General features: G+C 53.2%; 1 protein-coding gene across 5 annotated transcripts; it reads left to right on the forward strand.

Annotated features, from left to right (window-relative positions):
• Positions 1–8,746: 8,746 nt before the first annotated feature.
• On the forward strand, positions 8,747–20,946 carry FAM78A (family with sequence similarity 78 member A). 5 transcript variants are annotated; one of them, XR_011849862.1, is made up of 4 exons: positions 8,747–10,537; positions 11,672–12,135; positions 19,482–20,551; positions 20,664–20,946. XR_011849862.1 is itself a non-coding variant. In XM_072125608.1 (4 exons), exons 3-4 carry the CDS (start codon positions 11,732–11,734, stop codon positions 20,008–20,010), a joined length of 933 nt encoding a protein of 310 aa, XP_071981709.1. In that variant the 5' UTR covers positions 8,747–10,181; positions 10,323–10,537; positions 11,672–11,731; the 3' UTR covers positions 20,011–20,946. The 5 variants fall into 5 exon arrangements, 4 of the variants coding, with proteins under 4 accessions (XP_071981709.1, XP_071981710.1, XP_071981708.1 ...); XM_072125608.1 differs by having other exon boundaries at positions 8,747–10,181; positions 10,323–10,537; positions 19,482–20,946; XM_072125609.1 differs by having other exon boundaries at positions 8,747–10,025; positions 10,323–10,537; positions 19,482–20,946.
• The last annotated feature ends 550 nt before the right edge of the window (positions 20,947–21,496 follow it).

Below are 21,496 nucleotides of genomic sequence, written 5' to 3' on the forward strand. Positions count from 1 at the left end.
TTCAGGGCTTTATCTACAGTTTATTTCTGGGAAAGCTGGGTGACAACCAATATGGCCGCCATGGCATCCACAGGGACACTGTTCACATTGACAGGATAAGTAATGGAAAAGGGGCACTATGGAGGGGGGGTACTGGAAAGGGGGGACTATAGAGGGGGGCTACAGGATAGGGGCACTATAGAGGGGGGCTACTGGAAAGGGGGGACTATAGAGGGGGGCTACAGGGAAGGGGGCACTATAGAGGGGGGCTACAGGAAAAGAAGCATTATAGAGGGGGTTACAGGAAAGGGGGGACTATAAAGGGGGCTACTGGTAAGGGGCACTATAGAGGGGGGCTACAGGAAAGGGGGCATTATAGAGGGGGGCTACAGGAAAAGGGGCACTATAGAGGGGGCTACAGGAAAGGGGGGACTATAGAGGGGGGCTACAGGAAAGGGGCACTATAGAGGGGGACTACAGGAAAGGGGGCACTATAGAGGGGGGCTACAGGAAAGGGGGGACTATAGAGGGGGGATACAGGAAAAGGGGCACTATAGAGGGGGGCTACAGGAAAGGGGGGACTATAGAGGGGGCTACAGGAAAGGGGGCACTATAGAGGGGGCTACAGGAAAGGGGGGACTATAGAGGGGGCTACAGGAAAAGGGGCACTATAGAGGGGGCTACAGGAAAAGGGGCACTATAGAGGGGGCTACAGGAAAGGGGGGACTATAGAGGGGGGATACAGGAAAAGGGGCACTATAGAGGGGGGCTACAGGAAAGGGGGGACTATAGAGGGGGCTACAGGAAAGGGGGGACTATAGAGGGGGGCTACAGAAAAGGGGCACTATAGAGGGAGCTACAGGAAAGGGGGGACTATAGAGGGGGGCTACAGGAAAGGGGCACTATATAGGGGGGCTACAGGAAAGGGGGCACTATAGAGGGGGCTACAGGAAAGGGGGCACTATAGAGGGGGGATACAGGAAAAGGGGCACTATAGAGGGGGGCTACAGGAAAGGGGGGACTATAGAGGGGGCTACAGGAAAGGGGGCACTATAGAGGGGGCTACAGGAAAGGGGGAACTATAGAGGGGGCTACAGGAAAAGGGGCACTATAGAGGGGGCTACAGGAAAAGGGGCACTATAGAGGGGGCTACAGGAAAGGGGGGGCTATAGAGGGGAGATACAGGAAAAGGGGCACTATAGAGGGGGGCTACAGGAAAGGGGGGACTATAGAGGGGGCTACAGGAAAGGGGGCACTATAGAGGGGGCTACAGGAAAGGGGGAACTATAGAGGGGGCTACAGGAAAAGGGGCACTATAGAGGGGGCTACAGGAAAAGGGGCACTATAGAGGGGGCTACAGGAAAGGGGGGACTATAGAGGGGGGATACAGGAAAAGGGGCACTATAGAGGGGGGCTACAGGAAAGGGGGGACTATAGAGGGGGCTACAGGAAAGGGGGGACTATAGAGGGGGGCTACAGAAAAGGGGCACTATAGAGGGAGCTACAGGAAAGGGGGGACTATAGAGGGGGGCTACAGGAAAGGGGCACTATAGAGGGGGGCTACAGGAAAGGGGGCACTATAGAGGGGGCTACAGGAAAGGGGGCACTATAGAGGGGGGCTACAGGAAAGGAGGACTATAGAGTGGGGCTACAGGAAAGGGGCACTATAGAGGGGGGCTACAGGAAAGGTGCACTATAGAGGGGGCTACAGGAAAGGGGGCTCTATAGAGGGGGGCTACAGAATAGGGGCTACAGGAAAGGGGGCACTATAGAGGGGGCTACAGGAAAGGGGGCACTATAGAGGGGGGCTACAGGAAAGGAGGACTATAGAGGGGGGCTACAGGAAAGGGGCACTATAGAGGGGGGCTACAGGAAAGGGGCACTATAGAGGGGGCTACAGGAAAGGGGGCTCTATAGAGGGGGGCTACAGAATAGGGGCTACAGGAAAGGGGGCACTATAGAGGGGGGCTACAGGAAAGGAGGACTATAGAGGGGGGCTACAGGAAAGGGGCACTATAGAGGGGGGCTACAGGAAAGGGGCACTATAGAGGGGGGCTACAGGAAAGGGGCACTATAGAGGGGGGCTACAGGAAAGGGGGCTCTATAGAGGGGGGCTACAGGATAGGGGCACTATAGAGGGGGGTTACAGGAGAGGGGGCTACAGGAAAGGGGGCACTATAGAGGGGGCTACAGGAAATGGGGCACTATAGAGGGGGCTACAGGAAATGGGGCACTATAGAGTAGACTAGATGAAAGGGGCACTATAGAGTAGACTAGATGAAAGGGGCACTATAGAGTAGACTAGATGAAAGGGGCACTATAGAGGGAGCAGCTTCAGGAAAGGGGCACTATAGAGGGGGCTACAGGAAAGGGGGCACTATAGAGGGGGGCTACAGGAAAGGAGGCACTATAGAGTAGACTAGATGAAAGGGGGCACTATCGTGGGGGCAGCTTCAGGAAAGGGGGCACTATATGGGTTGTGGTTGGATAAGGAGTATTTGCAGGCACACCATTTTCATGGTAAGAGGATCACCCAGAATGATCCCTGCAAAAAACAATTTGGGTGCAGCCGGTCTCCAGTTACGAAACGTTTGTGGTCACGGTGATAGAGGATATAACTCGGATCCGCTGCGCCCCAGTCTCCCTCTGATCCTGGCAGTGATATCACCGGAGCATCTTCTTCCCTCGGTTTAATGACATCGCCCTAATCCACCAGCGATTATAATCTCAGAAGGTTTTTATAATGTGATTTGTCAGGGATTTGTCGTCCTGCAATGAATATGTTCCCACTGGAAGGGCACAGGGGCTTTATAACACTCCGACATCTCAGCCCATTACTCAATATGCATCCAAATACTGACCCTGTGCTGACTATACCCCCAACTGTCCTCATAGCTTGCTGTCAGTGAATGGAAACTAACTGCACCCTTCCTTCCTTGCATCAGACCTTTCATATGTAAAGACTTTAAAGGAAACCTCCCATGAGGAATCTAATCTAATCTAATGGTAGATTCCTTCTCCTGCCTCTCCCCTAATCTGGAATTGATTAATCCTGGAACCCAACTTGTTAAAAATGTTATTTTAGTAATATGTAAATTACCTGCAGGGGCTCCAGGGGCGTGGTGTAGCCAGGCTAGGACACGCCCAGGAGCCTCTGCGGGTAATTTACATATGACTAATATAAAGTTTATAACACGTTATGTTCCAGGATTATTAAATTACAGATTAGGGCAGAGGCAGGAGGAGGAATCTGCAATCACATCCACTTCTCATGGTAGATTCCTCATGGGAGGTTTCCTTAAAGAAAGGAGCAGCGCCACAGCTGTACGGCAGTACAGGCTGACAATACATTGGGGCACATTTACTTACCCAGTCCAGTCGCGATCCAGCGGCGCGTTCTCCGACGAGGATTCGGGTACTGCCGGGATTCAAGGTCGTGCACCCGATATCCAGCAGGTGTCGCTGCTGCGCCGAGGTCCGCCGGAGTTCACCATCTTCTTCCCGGTGCATGTGAGTGCTTGATCTTGCGACACAATGGGGCAAATTTACTTACCCGGCCCATTCGCGATCCAGCGGCGCGTTCTCTGCTCTGGATTCGGGTCCGGCCGGGATTTAAGAAGGCAGTTCCTCCGCCGTCCACCAGGTGGCGCTGCTGCGCTGAAAGTCATCTCATCGCGCCGGAATGCACCACCTCGGACCAGGTGAAGGTAAGCGGTCCCCAAGCGACACTTTTTCGGTTTTTAAATGCGGCGGTTTTTCCGAATACGTCGGGTTTTCGTTCGGCCACGCCCCCCGATTTCCGTCGCGCGCATGCCGGCGCCGATGCGCCACAATCCGATCGCGTGCGCCACAATCCCGGGGCAATTCAGGTACAATCGGCGCAAATCGGAAATATTCGGGTAACACGTCGGGAAAACGCGAATCGGGCCCTTAGTAAATGACCCCCAATTAGTTTTTTAAATTACGCAGTTTTTCCGAATCCGTTGGGTTGTCCAACGGCCACGCCCCCCCATTTCTGCCGCGTGAAAGCCGATCGCAAATCAGAAATATTTGGGAAACCCGACGAAAGTGCAGCGTTCGGACCCTTAATAAATGAGCCCCAATGATTCTTATTTTTTATAAAAATTTACTCCCTAAATGGGGCCGCGCTGCCACCAGGTGATGTGATTCTGGAAGGGGTGCTTCTTTAAGCTGGTGAGGGTCTGAGGATGAGCTAATTCTGGAAAACCCCTCTAAGTCTCCTATAATCCTATAAGGCTTTCCAGTCCCAATCTATCACTAGTATAGGAAGACATGAGCTGAGGTGCCCGGGGGCCACGGGGGTATAACTTACCCCCAGACCCGCCACCTCTTGTACTAGCGGCCTGTACAAGTGACATTCATGGCTGCAATGATAAGTTCTCCCTTGGAGAAGCCGCCTGTTCTGCAGGAGAAACTTAGAGACCACGTCAGTCCCACTGGGACCACACATCATACAGCGTAGCGCGTCCTGCCGGCGGAGCCCACAGCATGCGTTATATATGGCGTGTGCGACGGTGGTGCCCGTATGTGGCATCAATCCTGTCTCCATCATGGAGGATCCCAGGGAGCGTCTTCATCTTTCTTACTAAGACGTTCCCATCGTGCCCATCACCCATCTCATCCAGAATATATGACACAACAGAGCCCCCCCACACCTCCCCGCCATATATCCTTGTCCTCCATAGCTCCAGGCAATACACATTACATGCCAATCCCACCAACAGTCTAATGTATATGGAGGCCCCCCGACTCACCCCAGATGGCAGACTCAGGGTTATATGAGGACACAGGGAGTCAGAAGGAGGAGGACAGAGGAGTCTGGAGGAGGACAAGGGAGTCTGGAGGAGCAGGACAGAGGAGTCTGGAGGGAGGAGGACAGAGGAGTCTGGAGGAGGAGGAGGACAGAGGAGTCTGGAGGAGGAGGAGGAGGACAGGGGAGTCTGGAGGGGGAGGAGGACAGAGGAGTCTGGAGGGGGAGGAGGACAGAGGAGTCTGGAGGAGGAGGAGGAGGACAGGGGAGTCTGGAGGGGGAGGAGGACAGAGGAGTCTGGAGGAGGAGGAGGACAGAGGAGTCTGGAGGAGGAGGAGGACAGAGGAGTCTGGAGGAGGAGGACAGAGGGGTCTGGAGGAGGACAAGGGAGTCTGGAGGAGCAGGACAGAGGAGTCTGGAGGAGGAGGACAAGGGAGTCTGGAGGAGGAGGACAGAGGAGTCTGGAGGGGGAGGACAGAGGGGTCTGGAGGAGGACAAGGGAGTCTGGAGGAGCAGGACAGAGGAGTCTGGAGGAGGAGGACAGAGGAGTCTGGAGGAGGAGGAGGACAGAGGAGTCTGGAGGAGGAGGACAGAGGAGTCTGGAGGGAGGAGGAGGACAGAGGAGTCTGGAGGGGGAGGAGGACAGAGGAGTCTGGAGGAGGAGGAGGACAGAGGAGTCTGGAGGGGGAGGAGGACAGAGGAGTCTGGAGGAGGAGGAGGACAGAGGAGTCTGGAGGAGGAGGAGGACAGAGGAGTCTGGAGGAGGAGGACAGAGGAGTCTGGAGGGGGAGGAGGACAGAGGAGTCTGGAGGAGGAGGAGGACAGAGGAGTCTGGAGGGGGAGGAGGACAGAGGAGTCTGGAGGAGGAGGAGGAGGACAGGGGAGTCTGGAGGGGGAGGAGGACAGAGGAGTCTGGAGGAGGAGGAGGACAGAGGAGTCTGGAGGAAGAGGAGGACAGAGGAGTCTGGAGGAGGAGGACAGAGGAGTCTGGAGGAGGAGGACAGAGGGGTCTGGAGGAGGAGGACAGAGGGGTCTGGAGGGAGGAGGACAGAGGAGTCTGGAGGGAGGAGGACAGAGGAGTCTGGAGGAGGAGGACAGAGGAGTCTGGAGGAGGAGGAGGACAGAGGAGTCTGGAGGAGGAGGAGGACAGAGGAGTCTGGAGGAGGAGGACAGAGGAGTCTGGAGGAGGAGGACAGAGGGGTCTGGAGGAGGAGGACAGAGGAGTCTGGAGGAGGAGGAGGACAGAGGAGCCTGGAGGAGGAGGACAGAGGAGTCTGGAGGAGGAGGAGGACAGAGGAGTCTGGAGGAGGAGGACAGAGGGGTCTGGAGGAGGAGGACAGAGGGGTCTGGAGGAGGAGGACAGAGGGGTCTGGAGGAGGAGGAGGACAGAGGAGTCTGGAGGAGGAGGAGGACAGAGGAGTCTGGAGGAGGAGGACAGAGGGGTCTGGAGGAGGAGGACAGAGGGGTCTGGAGGGAGGAGGAGGACAGAGGAGTCTGGAGGGGGAGGAGGACAGAGGAGTCTGGAGGAGGAGGAGGACAGAGGAGTCTGGAGGAGGAGGACAGAGGAGTCTGGAGGAGGAGGACAGAGGGGTCTGGAGGAGGAGGACAGAGGGGTCTGGAGGGAGGAGGAGGACAGAGGAGTCTGGAGGGGGAGGAGGACAGAGGAGTCTGGAGGAGGAGGACAGAGGAGTCTGGAGGAGGAGGAGGACAGAGGAGTCTGGAGGAGGAGGACAGAGGGGTCTGGAGGAGGAGGGCAGAGGAGTCTGGAGGAGGAGAAGGACAGAGGGGTCTGGAGGAGGAGGAGGAGGACAGAGGAGTCTGGAGGAGGAGGAGGAGTCTGGAGGAGGAGGAGGACAGAGGAGTCTGGAGGAGGAGGATGACAGAGGAGTCTGGAGGAGGAGGAGGACAGAGGAGTCTGGAGGAGGAGGACAGAGGGGTCTGGAGGAGGAGGAGGAGGACAGAGGAGTCTGGAGGAGGAGTCTGGAGGAGGAGGAGGACAGAGGAGTCTGGAGGAGGAGGAGGACAGAGGAGTCTGGAGGAGGAGGACAGAGGGGTCTGGAGGAGGAGGACAGAGGGGTCTGGAGGGGGAGGACAGAGGGGTCTGGAGGGGGAGGACAGAGGGGTCTGGAGGGGGAGGACAGAGGGGTCTGGAGGAGGAGGACAGAGGGGTCTGGAGGAGGAGGACAGAGGGGTCTGGAGGAGGAGGACAAAGGGGTCTGGAGGAGGAGGACAGAGGAGTCTGGAGGAGGAGGACAAAGGGGTCTGGAGGGAGGAGGACAAAGGAGTCTGGAGGGAGGAGGACAGAGGAGTCTGGAGGGAGGAGGACAGAGGAGTCTGGAGGAGGAGGACAGAGGAGTCTGGAGGAGGAGGAGGACAGAGGAGTCTGGAGGAAGAGGAGGACAGAGGAGTCTGGAGGAGGAGGACAGAGGAGTCTGGAGGAGGAGGAGGACAGAGGAGTCTGGAGGAGGAGGACAGAGGGGTCTGGAGGAGGAGGACAGAGGGGTCTGGAGGGAGGAGGAGGACAGAGGAGTCTGGAGGGGGAGGAGGACAGAGGAGTCTGGAGGAGGAGGACAGAGGAGTCTGGAGGAGGAGGAGGACAGAGGAGTCTGGAGGAGGAGGACAGAGGGGTCTGGAGGAGGAGGACAGAGGGGTCTGGAGGGAGGAGGAGGACAGAGGAGTCTGGAGGGGGAGGAGGACAGAGGAGTCTGGAGGAGGAGGACAGAGGAGTCTGGAGGAGGAGGAGGACAGAGGAGTCTGGAGGAGGAGGACAGAGGGGTCTGGAGGAGGAGGGCAGAGGAGTCTGGAGGAGAAGGACAGAGGGGTCTGGAGGAGGAGGAGGAGGACAGAGGAGTCTGGAGGAGGAGGAGGAGTCTGGAGGAGGAGGAGGACAGAGGAGTCTGGAGGAGGAGGATGACAGAGGAGTCTGGAGGAGGAGGAGGACAGAGGAGTCTGGAGGAGGAGGACAGAGGGGTCTGGAGGAGGAGGAGGACAGAGGAGTCTGGAGGAGGAGTCTGGAGGAGGAGGAGGACAGAGGAGTCTGGAGGAGGAGGAGGACAGAGGAGTCTGGAGGAGGAGGAGGACAGAGGAGTCTGGAGGAGGAGGACAGAGGGGTCTGGAGGAGGAGGACAGAGGGGTCTGGAGGGAGGAGGACAGAGGAGTCTGGAGGAGGAGGAGGAGGAGGGCAGAGGGGTCTGGAGGAGGAGGACAGAGGAGTCTGGAGGGAGGAGGTCAGAGGAGTCTGGAGGAGGAGGACAGAGGAGTCTGGAGGGGGAGGAGGACAGAGGAGTCTGGAGGGAGGAGGAGGACAGATGAGTCTGGAGGGGGAGGAGGACAGAGGAGTCTGGAGGGAGGAGGAGGACAGAGGAGTCTGGAGGGAGGAGGAGGACAGAGGAGTCTGGGGGAGGAGGAGGACAGAGGAGTCTGGAGGGAGGAGGAGGACAGAGGAGTCTGGAGGGAGGAGGAGGACAGAGGAGTCTGGAGGGGGAGGAGGACAGAGGAGTCTGGAGGGAGGAGGAGGACAGAGGAGTCTGGAGGAGGAGGACAGAGGGGTCTGGAGGAGGAGGACAGAGGGGTCTGGAGGGAGGAGGTCAGAGGAGTCTGGAGGAGGAGGGCAGAGGAGTCTGGAGGAGGAGGAGGACAGAGGAGTCTGGAGGAGGACAGAGGAGTCTGGAGGAGGAGGGCAGAGGAGTCTGGAGGAGGACAGAGGAGTCTATTTGACTTCCATTACAGCTCCCTCTTGTGTCCTCCAGCTTTTAGGGCTCTTGATAGCAGAGTCCTGGTGGGGATGTGTAATGCATTACAACTTGTGTTGTGGTTCTGCATTTCTAGGTTTTAGATTCCAGTAAAGGGATGTATCAATTCAGGAGCCTGGGAAAGCTGGGTAATAACCCATGTCATTGTGGTGGCAGATAGTAAAACTACATTACCCAGCATCCTCCTCCCCAGTGTCAGGCATCATCCCTCAGCAGATGTGCAGGGATTAGTGCAGCAGAGGATGGAGGATGGGGCTCTCATCAGGACCAGAAACTTTCACCTGCAGCCGCCCACTCCTGGCTAATAGGCTGTGCTGCAGAGCATCTCCCAGCGGCTGGGGGAGGGGCAGGTCCATGATGGGGGTTATCTGACTGAAGCGTCTGGAGGAGCTGATCCTGGGTTTTGTGTCGTTTCAGCTCTTGTCTACTCCAGCCTGACGCTGTGGATGATGACTACTCCCGCCTGACACTGTGGATGATGACTATTCCAGCCTGACACTGTGGATGATGACTACTCCTGCCTGACACTGTGGATGATGACTAGTTCAACCTGAAAATACGGATGATGACTACTCCAGCCTGATACTTTAGATAATGACTAATCCTTCCTGACACTGTGGATGATGACTACTACTGCCGGACACTGTGGATGATGACTACTCCAGGCTGACATTGTTGATGATGACTAATCCTTCCTGACACTGTGGATGATGACTACTCCTGCCGGACACTGTGGCTGATGACTACTCCAGGCTGACATTGTGGATGATGACTACTCCTGCCGGACACTGTGGATGATGACTACTCCAGGCTGACACTGTGGCTGATGACTACTCCAGGCTGACATTGTGGATGATGACTACTCCTGCCGGACACTGTGGATGATGACTACTCCAGGCTGACACTGTGGATGATGACTACTCCAGGCTGACATTGTGGATGATGACTACTCCTGCCGGACACTGTGGATGATGACTACTCCTGCCGGACACTGTGGCTGATGACTACTCCAGGCTGACATTGTGGATGATGACTACTCCTGCCGGACACTGTGGATGATGACTACTCCAGGCTGACACTGTGGATGATGACTACTCCAGGCTGACATTGTGGATGATGACTACTCCTGCCGGACACTGTGGATGATGACTACTCCAGGCTGACACTGTGGCTGATGACTACTCCAGGCTGACACTGTGGATGATGACTACTCCTTCCTGACACTGTGGATGATGATTACTCCTGCCGGACACTGTGGATGATGACTACTCCTGCCGGACACTGTGGATGATGACTGCTCCAGCCTGACACTGTGGATGATGACTACTCCTGCCGGACACTGTGGATGATGACTGCTCCAGCCTGACACTGTGGATGATGACTACTCCAGGCTGACACTGTGGATGATGACTACTCCAGGCTGACACTGTGGATGATGACTGCTCCAGCCTGACACTGTGGATGATGACTACTCCAGGCTGACACTGTGGATGATGACTACTCCCGGTTGTGGAGACAGATGGGTAAGTCCTGCCCTGCACTGCTGAAGTTCTCCCAGTAGGAAGAGTCCAGTTCCTGGAGAGCTAAATTTGGAGCCTGGAAGGTGACGTCTGCACCCTTATCTGCTGGGTGATGACACCCTGCACTGCACAGCGGGGTCTGCTGCTGCACTGCAGGAGGTGCGTTACAGTTGCAGCCTGTCTGTGGGGAGCCTCCAGCAGCACCCTGGACTGTGACTTGTCATGCAGAGTCCCTCCCCGGGGAGGAGGGTGCCCCTGTGAGCTGGGTGCTTCTTGTAAAGTTTCCTGTGCTTGTTGCAGGGTGGTGACAATGATATGCGGTGACAAGGACACATCAGACTCATCCTGAGGAGGAGCAGTCATGGCCAGGGGATCCCTGCATACTCCTGCCGGGGGATCCCGGCTCTACACTCCGTGCTGCTATAACACCAGAGGCTGCTGACTGCACCCGGGACATGGCGGGCTCCGGGGCAAGCAGGTGACCCCCAGGGGACAGAGGCGGCTGCTGCCATCAGGTATTTAATATTCCATATTTTATTTATTGCTGCAGCCTGGGCTCTCGGCTTACACGCCGGCTCCCCCCGGGATTGCAGATCCTTCCTGACTTGCTTGGTGCATTATGCTAGAGCAGAGGATTGCACAGACACACTGCTGCCTGGCGAGCCTGTGCCCTCACAGCACCTCAAGGGTTAACTGCAGGGTAACTCAGGGGTTAATAGCGATATGGCTGGCTATACTGGATGCCATCCCAGGGCACGGAGTGCTGCGGTGCCCGGGGGCCCATCCAGGGGGCACAGGTTACTGCCAAGAATAGAAAACATTCTATTCTGGGTCTGACTCTGGGAAAGTTGGGTGTCACCAGCTTTCCCCGACTACTGAGTGACAACCATATTCATTGCCTTTCACGGCAAACTTTCAGGAGTATGGAAAAGATGGGTGACCAGCTATATTGTAACTATTATGTTGGTGGTGCTCCAGCTTTCCCGGTGTCCTGAGTGGTAGCAGTAAGCGGTGCCCACAGCTACAGCACTGGTGGCCAGATCTGTGGAAAAGCTGGGTGACAACTAGTGTTGTAGCTGCAGGAGCAGGCAAATATATCATCCAGCTTTCCTTTAACCCTGAAGGGCCACAGTATACATAACCCGCTTCACGCTTGGAGGGACTTTGAATGCTTTGGGAAAGCTGGGTGACCACTTATGTTGTAGACACAGATATACAGGAGTGTAATATCAGGGACCTTCTCTTCTTTATGTCGCTGTTCCTTTAAGATAAGGATTGGGGGGGGGGGGGGTGTCTCTCCTCCTCTGCTTGTTGTCAGTGACAGGACGCCGCACAGTCTGGGGAAGGATGTTCTTTCATTTATTATTCTGTGTGATCGCTGTGGTGTATGTCATGGCTGCTCGTCGCTGATCCTGACATCACTTTGATGCCAAATCCTCGCTCCCGGGAACCTCTGTCGCTCTCCGACAGTCCATGAACAGAAAACCAGGACTGCAGTGTGAACTGACACTAATACCGGCAGCAGGACTATATACAGGGGGTGCTGTGGAGCTTTAGGGATGGATAGTGTACTCCTCAATACCTCTGCTTGCTTATAGTGAATGTTATGGTATTATCAGCCTGATATTACTGGGTTTTCTTGGTTCCAGGAGTCCGAGCCGGCGCCGGTCCACAGTCTGCATCACGGAGATGCTTGTCAGTCCATCTCTATGGATATAGCAAAAGAAATCTACCAGCTAAAGTGCAGCCATCGGGACGAGGTGTCACCCGGCCGCGCCCTGCAGGTCTCCATGCGCCGGCGCCCCCAGGACTGCCTCAGCCTGCTGGAGATCGCCCTGGTGCTAAATACTATGGGTTGTATCCAGAGCCTAAGCTGCAAACCCAAAGTCTTCAGAGAGTCCATTGCTGTTCTGGACGTCAAAGCCTCCATCGACCCAACTCCCACCAGCATCGACGAGTCCTCCAGCGTGGTCCTCAGGTACAGGACCCCCCATTTCCGAGCCAGCGCACAGGTCCTGGTGCCTCCCATCTCTGGAAAGGAGTCGTGGCGGGTCGGCTGGATCCAGGCCTGTAACCACATGGAGTTCTACAACCACTACGCTGACCTGGGCATGTAAGTGTGGGCTGGGGTCTCTATTAGAGGTCATAGACGCGGGGATGTAAGTGTGGGCTGGGGTCTCTATTACCAATCATAGACCCGGGGATGTAAGTGCGGGCTGGGGTCTCTATTACCAATCATAGACCCGGAGATGTAAGTGCGGGCTGGGGTCTCTATTACCAATCATAGACCCGGGGATGTAAGTGCGGGCTGGGGTCTCTATTACCAATCATAGACACGGGGATGTAAGTGTGGGCTGGGGTCTCTATTACCAATCATAGACCTGGGGATGTAAGTGTGGGCTGGGGTCTCTATTAGAGGTTATAGACCTGGAGATGTAAGGGTGGGCTGGGGTCTCTATTACCAATCATAGACCCGGGGATGTAAGTGTGGGCTGGGGTCTCTATTACCAATCATAGACCCGGGGATGTAAGTGTGGGCTGGGGTCTCTATTACCAATCATAGACCCGGAGATGTAAGTGTGGGCTGGGGTCTCTATTACCAATCATAGACCCGGGGATGTAAGTGTGGGCTGGGGTCTCTATTACCAATCATAGACCCGGGGATGTAAGTGTGGGCTGGGGTCTCTATTAGAGGTTATAGACCTGGAGATGTAAGTGTGGGCTGGGGTCCCTATTACCAATCATAGACGCGGGGATGTAAGTGTGGGCTGGGGTCTCTATTACCAATCATAGACCCGGAGATGTAAGTGTGGGCTGGGGTCTCTATTACCAATCATAGACCCGGGGATGTAAGTGTGGGCTGGGGTCTCTATTACCAATCATAGACCCGGGGATGTAAGTGTGGGCTGGGGTCTCTATTACCAATCATAGACCCGGGGATGTAAGTGCGGGCTGGGGTCTCCATTACCAATCATAGACCCGGGGATGTAAGTGTGGGCTGGGGTCTCTATTACCAATCATAGTCCCGGGGATGTAAGGGTGGGCTGGGGTCTCTATTAGTAATCATAGTCCCGGGGATGTAAGTGTGGGCTGGGGTCTCTATTAGAGGTTATAGACCTGGGGATGTAAGGGTGGGCTGGGGTCTCTATTAGAGGTTATAGTCCCGGGGATGTAAGTGTGGGCTGGGGTCTCTATTAGAGGTTATAGACCTGGGGATGTAAGGGTGGGCTGGGGTCTCTATTACCAATCATAGACCCGGAGATGTAAGTGTGGGCTGGGGTCTCTATTACCAATCATAGACCCGGGGATGTAAGTGTGGGCTGGGGTCTCTATTACCAATCATAGTCCCGGGGATGTAAGGGTGGGCTGGGGTCTCTATTAGTAATCATAGTCCCGGGGATGTAAGTGTGGGCTGGGGTCTCTATTACCAATCATAGACCCGGGGATGTAAGTGCGGGCTGGGGTCTCCATTACCAATCATAGACCCGGGGATGTAAGTGCCAGCTGGGGTCTCTATTACCAATCATAGACACGGGGATGTAAGTGTGGGCTGGGGTCTCTATTACCAATCATAGACCCGGGGATGTAAGTGCGGGCTGGGGTCTCTATTACCAATCATAGACTCGGGGATGTAAGTGTGGGCTGGGGTCTCTATTAGAGGTCATAGACCCGGGGATGTAAGTGTGGGCTGGGGTCTCTATTAGAGGTCATAGACCTGGGGATGTAAGTGCGGGCTGGGGTCTCTATTACCAATCATAGACCCGGGGATGTAAGTGCGGGCTGGGGTCTCCATTACCAATCATAGACCCGGGGATGTAAGTGTGGGCTGGGGTCTCTATTACCAATCATAGACCCGGGGATGTAAGTGTGGGCTGGGGTCTCTATTACCAATCATAGACCTGGGGATGTAAGGGTGGGCTGGGGTCTCTATTACCAATCATAGACCCGGGGATGTAAGTGTGGGCTGGGGTCTCTATTACCAATCATAGACCCGGGGATGTAAGTGTGGGCTGGGGTCTCTATTACCAATCATAGTCCCGGGGATGTAAGGGTGGGCTGGGGTCTCTATTAGTAATCATAGTCCCGGGGATGTAAGTGTGGGCTGGGGTCTCTATTACCAATCATAGACCCGGGGATGTAAGTGCGGGCTGGGGTCTCCATTACCAATCATAGACCCGGGGATGTAAGTGCCAGCTGGGGTCTCTATTACCAATCATAGACTCGGGGATGTAAGTGTGGGCTGGGGTCTCTATTAGAGGTCATAGACCCGGGGATGTAAGTGTGGGCTGGGGTCTCTATTAGAGGTCATAGACCTGGGGATGTAAGTGCGGGCTGGGGTCTCTATTACCAATCATAGACCCGGGGATGTAAGTGCGGGCTGGGGTCTCCATTACCAATCATAGACCCGGGGATGTAAGTGCGGGCTGGGGTCTCTATTACCAATCATAGACCCGGGGATGTAAGTGCCGGCTGGGGTCTCTATTACCAATCATAGACCCGGGGATGTAAGTGTGGGCTGGGGTCTCTATTAGAGGTCATAGACCCGGGGATGTAAGTGTGGGCTGGGGTCTCTATTAGAGGTCATAGACCCGGGGATGTAAGTGTGGGCTGGGGTCTCTATTAGAGGTCATAGACCCAGGGATGTAAGTGCGGGCTGGGGTCTCTATTACCAATCATAGACCCGGGGATGTAAGGGCGGGCTGGGGTCTCTATTACCAATCATAGACCCGGGGATGTAAGTGTGGGCTGGGGTCTCTATTACCAATCATAGACCCGGGGATGTAAGTGTGGGCTGGGGTCTCTATTACCAATCATAGACCCGGGGATGTAAGTGCGGGCTGGGGTCTCTATTAGTAATCATAGACCCGGGGATGTAAGTGTGGGCTGGGGTCTCTATTAGAGGTCATAGACCTGGGGATGTAAGTGTGGGCTGGGGTCTCTATTGCCAATAATAGACCCGGGGATGTAAGTGTGGGCTGGGGTCTCTATTACCAATCATAGACCCGGGGATGTAAGTGCGGGCTGGGGTCTCTATTACCAATCATAGACCCGGAGATGTAAGTGCGGGCTGGGGTCTCTATTAGAGGTCATAGTCCCGGGGATGTAAGTGTGGGCTGGGGTCTCTATTACCAATCATAGACCCGGGGATGTAAGTGTGGGCTGGGGTCTCTATTACCAATCATAGTCCCGGGGATGTAAGTGCGGGCTGGGGTCTCTATTAGAGGTCATAGTCCCGGGGATGTAAGCGTGGGCTGGGGTCTCTATTACCAATCATAGACCCGGGGATGTAAGTGTGGGCTGGGGTCCCTATTACCAATCATAGACCCGGAGATGTAAGGGTGGGCTGGGGTCTCTATTAGAGGTTATAGACCTGGGGATGTAAGTGTGGGCTGGGGTCTCTATTACCAATCATAGTCCCGGGGATGTAAGTGCGGGCTGGGGTCTCTATTACCAATCATAGACCTGGGGATGTAAGTGTGGGCTGGGGTCTCTATTAGTAATCATAGACCTGGGGATGTAAGTGTTGGCTTGGGTCTCTATTAGTAATCATAATCCATGGCCTCCTTCCTTCTTAAATCAACGTTTAAGTTCATGCTGCAGAGCCTGTAGGGTTATGGCGGTGTTACAGAAGCCCCCTGTGCTATAGCTTCACAGACTGCTACACTGTCTGGTACTAGTACTGGTACTGTCTGGTACAGACTGCTTCCCAGAGGTCACAATGTTGACCCCTGCCTTCAAGGAGCTCTGGTATAAGTCTCTTTTGCGATTGTCCCTAATTAGTAAATTTCATTGTCTATCTGGTGTCTATATAGGAATTTCACAGTTCTTTGTATCTGCATCTGGAAAAGCTGGGTAGAAGGTTGTGCTACAGTCATGAACAGCATTAGGGTAGCAGAGGAGCTGTGTGTGGATGTCACTCAGGGGTCTCGGAAAGCAGTTTGTATTCTCAATTTTACAAATGGGTGGAGTCAATGTGTAATCAGCAGAATCACCGATCCAGGAAGTGACCGCGAGACCCATAACTGCTTCCTGCTTGGGAATCGGACGCTTACGCTACAACAGGATGTGGTTTACAGGTTCCCTAACCGTCACTGCAGAGCCCCTCCATCCGAAAACATCCCCCATCCCCACAGGTAGGGCAGGGGCAGCCTCTCCACCGCCCGAGTCACATTGAAGGATCTCATCATGTCCATTGCAGTGAAATTATTATAAGCAATCGATAAATGAGCGAGTCCCGGAACCGAATCCCCAGGATCCGATTTTCTCAGCTTATTCTGGGAACTTTCTTTCTTTTTTTTTTTAGAGACACTTTAATTTCTCCTTGTATGAGGCTCGGTGTTATGTTTCATGGTGTGGCGGGCGCGCTCTATGGGGAAATGAAATATGACTGATACCTTTATTATGTGGTGGGGCAAGGTCATGGGATGAGACCTTATGAGACCAGGGAGCAGGGTACCGCAATGGGCTGCACATGCACCCCAATAAGTAAACTTTAATGATTGTGGGGTCACCCCAGTAACTACAGGTACACCCCAGTGATAACCCACTAAATCTGTGCAAACCCTTTAACCTAGCAATTCTATCTACACCTCTGCCAACCTACTGTCATTCGGGTAAAAGGAAGGCAGGTAGGAAAAAAGTAAAAAGAGCGCTGCAATGGGCTTTGCACTCACCCCACTTACTGTACATAGACCCCTGCAATCATATCTTGACCATATTACACTGTTGTTACCCCAATAATTCAGGCCCTATTTTGGGGGGTGGTTTCCCCCTAAGTGATTGTGGTATCCACGCTAATACAGACGCCCTACATGCCACCATAGTGTAATCCTTCAGATACTATGGGGGTCATTTACTAAGGGCTCGATTTGCATTTTCCCGACGTGTTACCCGAATATTTCCGATTTGCGCCGATTTCCCCTGAATTGCCCTGGGATTTAGGCGCACGCTATCGGATTGTGGCTCATCGGCGCCGGCATGCACCCGACGGAAATCGGGGGGCGTGGCTGAACGAAAACCCGACGGATTCGGAAAAGCCGCTGCATTTAAAAAAAGAAATGTGTCGCGGAGCTTGCACTTACCTTCACTCAGCCCGGCTCGGTGTATTCCGGTGCGTTCCAGGGAACTTCAGCGCAGCAGAGACGTCGGAGGAACTACCTAAATAAATCCCGTCCGGACCCGAATCCAGCGCAGAGAACGTGCCGCTGGATCGCGAATGGACCGGGTAAGTAAATCTGCCCCTATGACTTTCACAATGCTGCTGGAAGGAAAGTTCTTTGGTTTCCTGATGTCTTTTCTTATATGAAGGTTTTATCGAACCTTTAAAAAAAAACAAATCAGAGAAGAGTAGAAAGGGCACCGCAAGGGGCACCACATTCACCCCAGGTGCAGCCCATTAATATTTGTTGACTATGTATACCCTGTATTTTCATATATACTCAGTCTAACATAGTCATTCTGTCACCCTCCCTCCCCGATCATCCTATTGTCATCTCTCTGACCCTCATATTACTCTAAGTATAGTCCTGCGATTGCTGCAGGCTCTTCCCCATTGTTTTTAGCCCAGTGTAAGGTCGTAGTTCACGGCGATGTCAGACCCACATTAGATACCCGCAGATCTGGTTTCCTGGTGGAAATTCCATTAGCTTGGCTTCCTTTCCTGCTGTGATGATTCCAGATTTCGGGGGTCTCCCGCACTTCCCTGCCATTGTATACATGACTTACTATTTTTTAACTTCCAGGACGTAGGGATAAAGTGATTTTTTTATTGTCTTCCTTAGAAGCCACACAATATGTTCTCAGCTGCTCATCCGGCGTCCTCTATGTTTTGTCTGTGCCGGGGTTATCTGGTTGACAAGGACATGGTGCCTTGTGCCACTGATCCAGAAGTACCAGGCCGGAGAAGGAATGTGCCTGGACTTCTATACCCAGACATAACCGTTCACGATGATCTGAGGCTGCTCTACTGAGACTATGAGGACTCTATAAGTTCTCTTGGCGCATATCTGTGTATGTCCGACCTGGCGTGACTATAGGTGACATTGATTAGAGACTTAGACATATTATCGGAATGTCTCAGTGGTGCAGACATGTAATACAGCGAATGTATTCATCTCCTCGTCATGCCGATCACAGAGCACATCCATCCTATCCTGATATCCCTCCATCCTGACCCCATTCATAGAATTTATTGATGAGCGCCCCCTCCCCCGTATCCTCCATTCGATAATGATGTTGTGGTGGTGGAGGCAGCGGAAGTGTCCTAGATACACAGGAAGATCAGGGGGAATAACAGCAGAGTCGGGTTTCCTGCACAGAGTACGTCTCTGATGAGATAAAGTCCACGTGTGAGAGACTTCTGATGTGTCAGAGCGCCACCACGAGGCCACCCGCACAATGGGCAGGCAGTAATGCGGTGGGGGCATGCTGCCCTGGAGAAAGCTATCCTTGGCCACTGATATCCTCAGACAGCTCCGTCCTGTGTCCTCCTATTTTTGGGGGCCAATGTGCCATTTCGGGGGCTCTGAGCACAGTCCTGCCTGGGGCCCCTCTGGTGCACAGTTCTTCTGTTATTGTCTAGTATTGCACCCAGGATACCCTTAGCAGCTCTTACAACTCCTCTGTTCACATATTAAGGACATCTTCCAGCAGGATGACTGTAAACCATGCACACTGACATACTGGTGTGTGCCCCCTCTGGCCGGATCCACTCTTATTTAAGCTTCTCGTTTTTAAGAGTACAAGGCTTTAAAAATGATGTAAATGAGCCTAAGGGGCTCCAGGCATAATTAAAAAAAAAACAACAACAGTGTATAAGACGCTAAAAGAAGAGCAAATCCATAGGAGCACACACCAGTATGTCAGTGTGCTTGGTTTACAGTCCTTCATATTGGTAATAGATGTCCTTCAACTATTGAAATTCCCAATTGCCTCCTTTCTGCTACTGGTTTTCCGCCATCCTCTAATGATCTTTGTTCCAGTCACTTTTGCAATCCTTTACCATTATCAGCACCCTTTCCCTTTTCACTTCTCCCTTTAGGCTTCACTTCTGTTTTGACCACTTCTTACATTTCAGAATTAAAGAAGTGGTCAAAAAAGTTGCCATTATTAGGAATGAGAGGTAGACCTCTAGACTGATACGTGTTATCTGCACCGACACATTGTAACAAACTACGAAATAGATCTGTGCTGCTGATGGGTTCAGAACCTCTGCGTGTTCGATGTGCCCAATTCCCACTTCTGTCAATGGGACGTACTGATGAGTAAGGTGCTAAGACTCCAACATCCTGGAAATTTTATGGAAACCTTTTTCATGTAAATTTACAAAAGAAATGGGGAAAAAAAAGTCCTTCCAGTTTGATTAGTGAGTTACACAAGGTCATGTGACCCCAATTAGAATAAAAAACGCCATCTCCATATGATATCTTCTCATTTTGAATGTTTTTCTCTTATCTTCAGGTCTAGTTGGGAACTTCCGGACCTTCTGAATGGAAAAATCCCTGCCATCAGTGACTCAGATGGCGTCAACTACCCCTGGTATGGCAATACTACCGAGACCTGCACTGTGAGCGGCCCCACCAAACGGGACACCAAGTTTACCGTCAGTATGAATGACAACTTCTACCCGAGCGTGACGTGGGCTGTGCCTGTTAGCGATTCCAATGTGCCTATGTTGACTGGCATCCAGAGAGACCAAAGTTTTACCACTTGGCTGGTGGCCATCAACATGGCCAATGGAGACCTGGTCATTCTGCACACCATCAAGTGGAGGATGAAACTGGAGATTGAGGTCAAGCCAACCTTACCGCTAGGACAACGAGCCAAACTACAGGAACCATTTGCACAGGAACAGCCGCAAGTCCTGGACAAAAATGAGCCTATACCTCCGAGCGCCCTTGTGAAGCCCAATGCCAATGACGCTCAGGTGCTGATGTGGAGGCCTAAGAACAAAGCACCTGTGGTGGTCATACCTCCGAAACGCCGGTGAAAGTGGCAAACCAGGCAATAGCTGCTAATAAAGACGTAATAACCAAAAGCATGGCTTGGGGTCCTGCTGTCCTGTCCTTCAGGTCTTGGGGCGTCACTGTGACCTTGGTGTGTGGCACAATGACACCACCATACAGCCCACGTAGACATTGATCTCCATAGACACTCCACCAGCTTATATTGAGCAGACTCATCCAGCCCGCCTGCTGCACTGCGCTCATCTCACGTCAGGTTGGACCTAGGGTCCCAAACTCTCAATGACAGTCGCACGATGTTCGGGATAATCTCAGAAGATGCAGATTTGTAATTATTGTGTTATTTATGACTTTTTATGGACACAAATGTTCTCATTGTCAAAAAGTTGCCAAAAGATCCTCCCCACTCCCCACCATGAGGCACTATTTTTGTTTGTTGCCTTTGATCAAATTGATGTACTTTGTGGAAGACTGAAGCTGAGGTGTGGGAGTGCACCATGTTGGGGTTCAGGTATTGGAGTAGGCTTTAGTGTATCAGGGTGTGCTGTAGCTGAGCCAATGTATGAGGTGGGCTTCCCTGAAGCAGAGGTGTGAGGTGGGCTTCCCTGAAGCTGAGGTGTGAGGTGGGCTTCCCTGAAGCTGAGGTGTGAGGTGGGCTTCACTGAAGCTGAGGTGTGAGGTGGGCTTCACTGAAGCGGAGGTGTGAGGTGGGCTTCACTGAAGCGGAGGTGTGAGGTGGGCAGTAATGAAGCCAAGCAATGGGAGTTTATTTTATTTATGCTCAGGAATTAAAATTTTAAGCCACGTTATGAAGTGTCTGAAGAGAAGCTGAAAAATAAGGTAAATTTCAGGCCACAAAACCACTTAACCATAATAACATGACACAGACAACCCAAGGAGAGGAAAAAGTTAAATTACGTAAACTTTGTAAACACAACTCAGATAAAACTTTATTCAGATAACTTTGTGACAACTTTGATTTACAAAAGATAAGTTTTGCCGTAAGCCAAAATTGACCTCAACTAAGGCCACATTCACACGACCGTAGGGAGGGCGTATGTATGGCCGCTGGCTTGCCGCACAGAGTGATGCAGTGTCACACACATGCGGCACCGTACCACTCCATAACCGGGGTAATGACAGGACGTGTCTCGGGTCGCCGTGGACCACTGTGGAGAGGGGTCACCCCTCATCCTCTCCATCGCGGCTGAGGTGCGGGCTTACGTCAGTGTGCATGTAGCCTAACGGGCAATTCCTCCCCGATACATAAAGCAAAGGCCGTGACAAGAAAAAACAAGAAATACCATACAATTAAACTTAAAAAGGGCAAATGGGCAACACAATCAGGTGTAGAAAAATTGCACCTCCGCACAGAAAGTGTCACTATTTAAAGAAAACCCCGGACATGTGACCTTCCAACTTAGCCAATATTCTGCTGTCACTAAGGGTCAGAAGAAGAGACCCCCTGGTGACAGGAAACCATTGGCCCTAATCAATAACCAATCAAAACCC

The sequence above is a fragment of the Engystomops pustulosus genome, chromosome 9 (genome assembly GCF_040894005.1).
Source record: "Engystomops pustulosus chromosome 9, aEngPut4.maternal, whole genome shotgun sequence".
Lineage (NCBI taxonomy): Eukaryota > Metazoa > Chordata > Amphibia > Anura > Leptodactylidae > Engystomops > Engystomops pustulosus.